Source organism: Nyctereutes procyonoides, unplaced genomic scaffold (assembly GCF_905146905.1).
Source record: "Nyctereutes procyonoides isolate TBG_1078 unplaced genomic scaffold, NYPRO_anot_genome, whole genome shotgun sequence".
Classification (NCBI taxonomy): domain Eukaryota; kingdom Metazoa; phylum Chordata; class Mammalia; order Carnivora; family Canidae; genus Nyctereutes; species Nyctereutes procyonoides.
The window spans coordinates 4155049-4157498 of record NW_026575131.1 but is presented as its reverse complement, the minus strand read 5'-3'; the positions used below and the strand labels follow the sequence as shown (position 1 = coordinate 4157498).

Here is a 2450-nt window from a genome sequence, read left to right as displayed (position 1 = left end):
CAGTATATTGACTTAATCTGTTTATCCTTATATCTTTAGGATATAGGTACTATAGTTATCCTTTACATGTGAGCTCAGTTTAATGCTAAACTGGTTGCTCAGGTTCATGCTTGTATCAAATGTCAGCTCATGTATTTAAATTCAGGCTGCCTGACTTTAGGACCACACATCAATATTTAGTCTTATTTGGTCTGGAAATAAACCAGAATCAGAATAAAGACTGTAGTGAACTAATACATCTGTATGCATGGCTATCTCATTGACTCCTTTTGCTTGGGAGGGCCTTATTTCCACTTTTAGGCAATTTCCCTCACTGTAATCCAGCAAAAATTATATCCAAAAATTATATAGCTCTTACTATATATCCAGCATTTTATCAGGTTTCTGTAAGTACAAAGGCAAATTGGCTTTATGAGCCCAACAATGGAAACACAATCCAGGGAAGACTGGGAAGTTGCAAAATGAGGGGAATTTGGAGATGGCTTTCAGGAGGGTGCTAGAGTGGTCTTCTGCACTAAAGGGTAGGAAGCAGGACATTGGGATTACTCCACCTATTTTCAGGATGGCAATTGTGATGGTTAAGTTGATAACTTTGTTCATATTTGTGATAAAGAGTTTTTCTTGAGCTTCTCCTTAGGCATTTACTACATGTTTATTTTCCACCATCATAAAGATGAATAAAAATAACAAACCTTCCAGTTTTATTGATGTAAGGAACGCCTCTTTCTCCGAAATTGGAATTGGGATCACAGCCAATGCCATCCTTCTTATCGTCCACGTCAACTCCCTATTTCTCAAGCACAGGCCTAAGCCAACTGACCTGATCATTGTTCACTTGGCCCTAATCCACATAGTCATGCTACTAACCATGGGGTTCATGACTGCAGACATCTTTGGGTCCCAGAAACTTTGGGATGACATAAAATGTAAATCAGTTATCTATATGTACAGATTGATGAGGGGCCTATCTTTTTGTACCACCTGCCTCCTAAGTGTCACCCAGGCCATCATCCTGAGTCCCCGAAGCTCCTACTTGGCAAAGTTCAAACATAAATCATCACACCAAAACATGTATAGCATTTTCTTCCTCTGGGTCTTCAATACGGCCATTAATAGTAATTTCTTAATATCTACTATTGCCACCCCCAATGTGACCTCAGCCTGTCTTCTATTTGTCACTGAATCCTGCTCACTTTGTCCTGTGAGCTACTTCTTTAGGTACATATATTTTGCACTGGTGGCATTCCAGGAAGTCTCCATGATGGGGCTTATGGCCCTCTCAAGTGGGTACATGGTGATTCTTTTGTACCAGCATAAGAGGCAGACCCAGCATCTTCACAGCACCAATCTTTCTCCAAAGACATCTCCAGAAAAAAAGGCCACTACGACCATTCTGTTACTCATGAGTTTCTTTGTGGTCATGTACTTTTTGGACTTCATTGTCTCCTCTTCTTCAAGAATGTTGTGGAACAATGACCCTGTGCGTCTGTGTGTCCAAATGATTGTGGGAAATGGCTATGCCACCATCAGTCCTTTGTTGCTCATCAGCACCAAAAGACAAAAATCAAAGGACGACAATAAATGTGTAATTTTTCTGTGACAGTTTATGCCTTTAAAGGATGATCCAAGGCACTGACTTCAAACCAATTCATCATAGTGTAAAGGGTGTGCTCTCTGGGTTAACTGAAACATAAAGCTTTTTCTGTTAAGCTTGTTTATTTTGGTACACATGGCTCACAACTACATAGTAGATCATTTAAGAGTATACCTATATGAGATAATTCAGGGATTTCATTCAAATCTCATTCATAGGAATTGGACCCCTAACCCAGTAACAAACTTTTAAGTGATAAGGAGATCAGTGACTATCTGCAGGTGGCCGAGGGGAACAAGAAAAGCAGAAGGCAAGATTTACAAAGGGACGCGAGGAAAGTCTGGGGGTGAGGGGGGATGTGATATTTTCATGATGTGTATATATGTTGAAAGAATCCATTTGTATGTTTCAAGTATGTATAGTTTATTACAGATCAGCTAACTCAAGTAAGTTGTTAAATGACAAAGTGAAAAACAAGGAAGACAAAACCTAGATAACCAATTTGAAGACTTTAATCACTTATTAAAATAATATGTACATATGTGTGTGTCTGTATGTGCGCACAGAATATATTTGTAAGACAGAGTTTTAAATATTGAGCATGTACAAGGTCAGAGAAAATCTCTACATAGTCCATAAATAAGTCTTGCAGTTTTAATTATCTAGACATAATTTATAACATCAGCGAATAACAGCAAAATGCTTACATGTAAGAATTATTTATCCTCTTGCAAAATGTATAAATCTTTGTACATTAGTACATTATGTACTAAATCTTTATATGTTAGTAGAACCTATAGACTATATATATATATTTTTTTAAATGAAGTTAGATACAAGGAGGCAGAACAGAACA

General features: G+C 37.7%; 1 protein-coding gene across 1 annotated transcript; it reads left to right on the top strand.

Annotated features, from left to right (window-relative positions):
• Positions 1-673: 673 nt before the first annotated feature.
• Positions 674-1600, top strand: LOC129521625 (vomeronasal type-1 receptor 90-like). Its single transcript, XM_055343265.1, has one exon. The coding sequence runs from the start codon at positions 674-676 to the stop codon at positions 1598-1600; it is 927 nt and encodes a 308-aa protein (XP_055199240.1).
• The last annotated feature ends 850 nt before the right edge of the window (positions 1601-2450 follow it).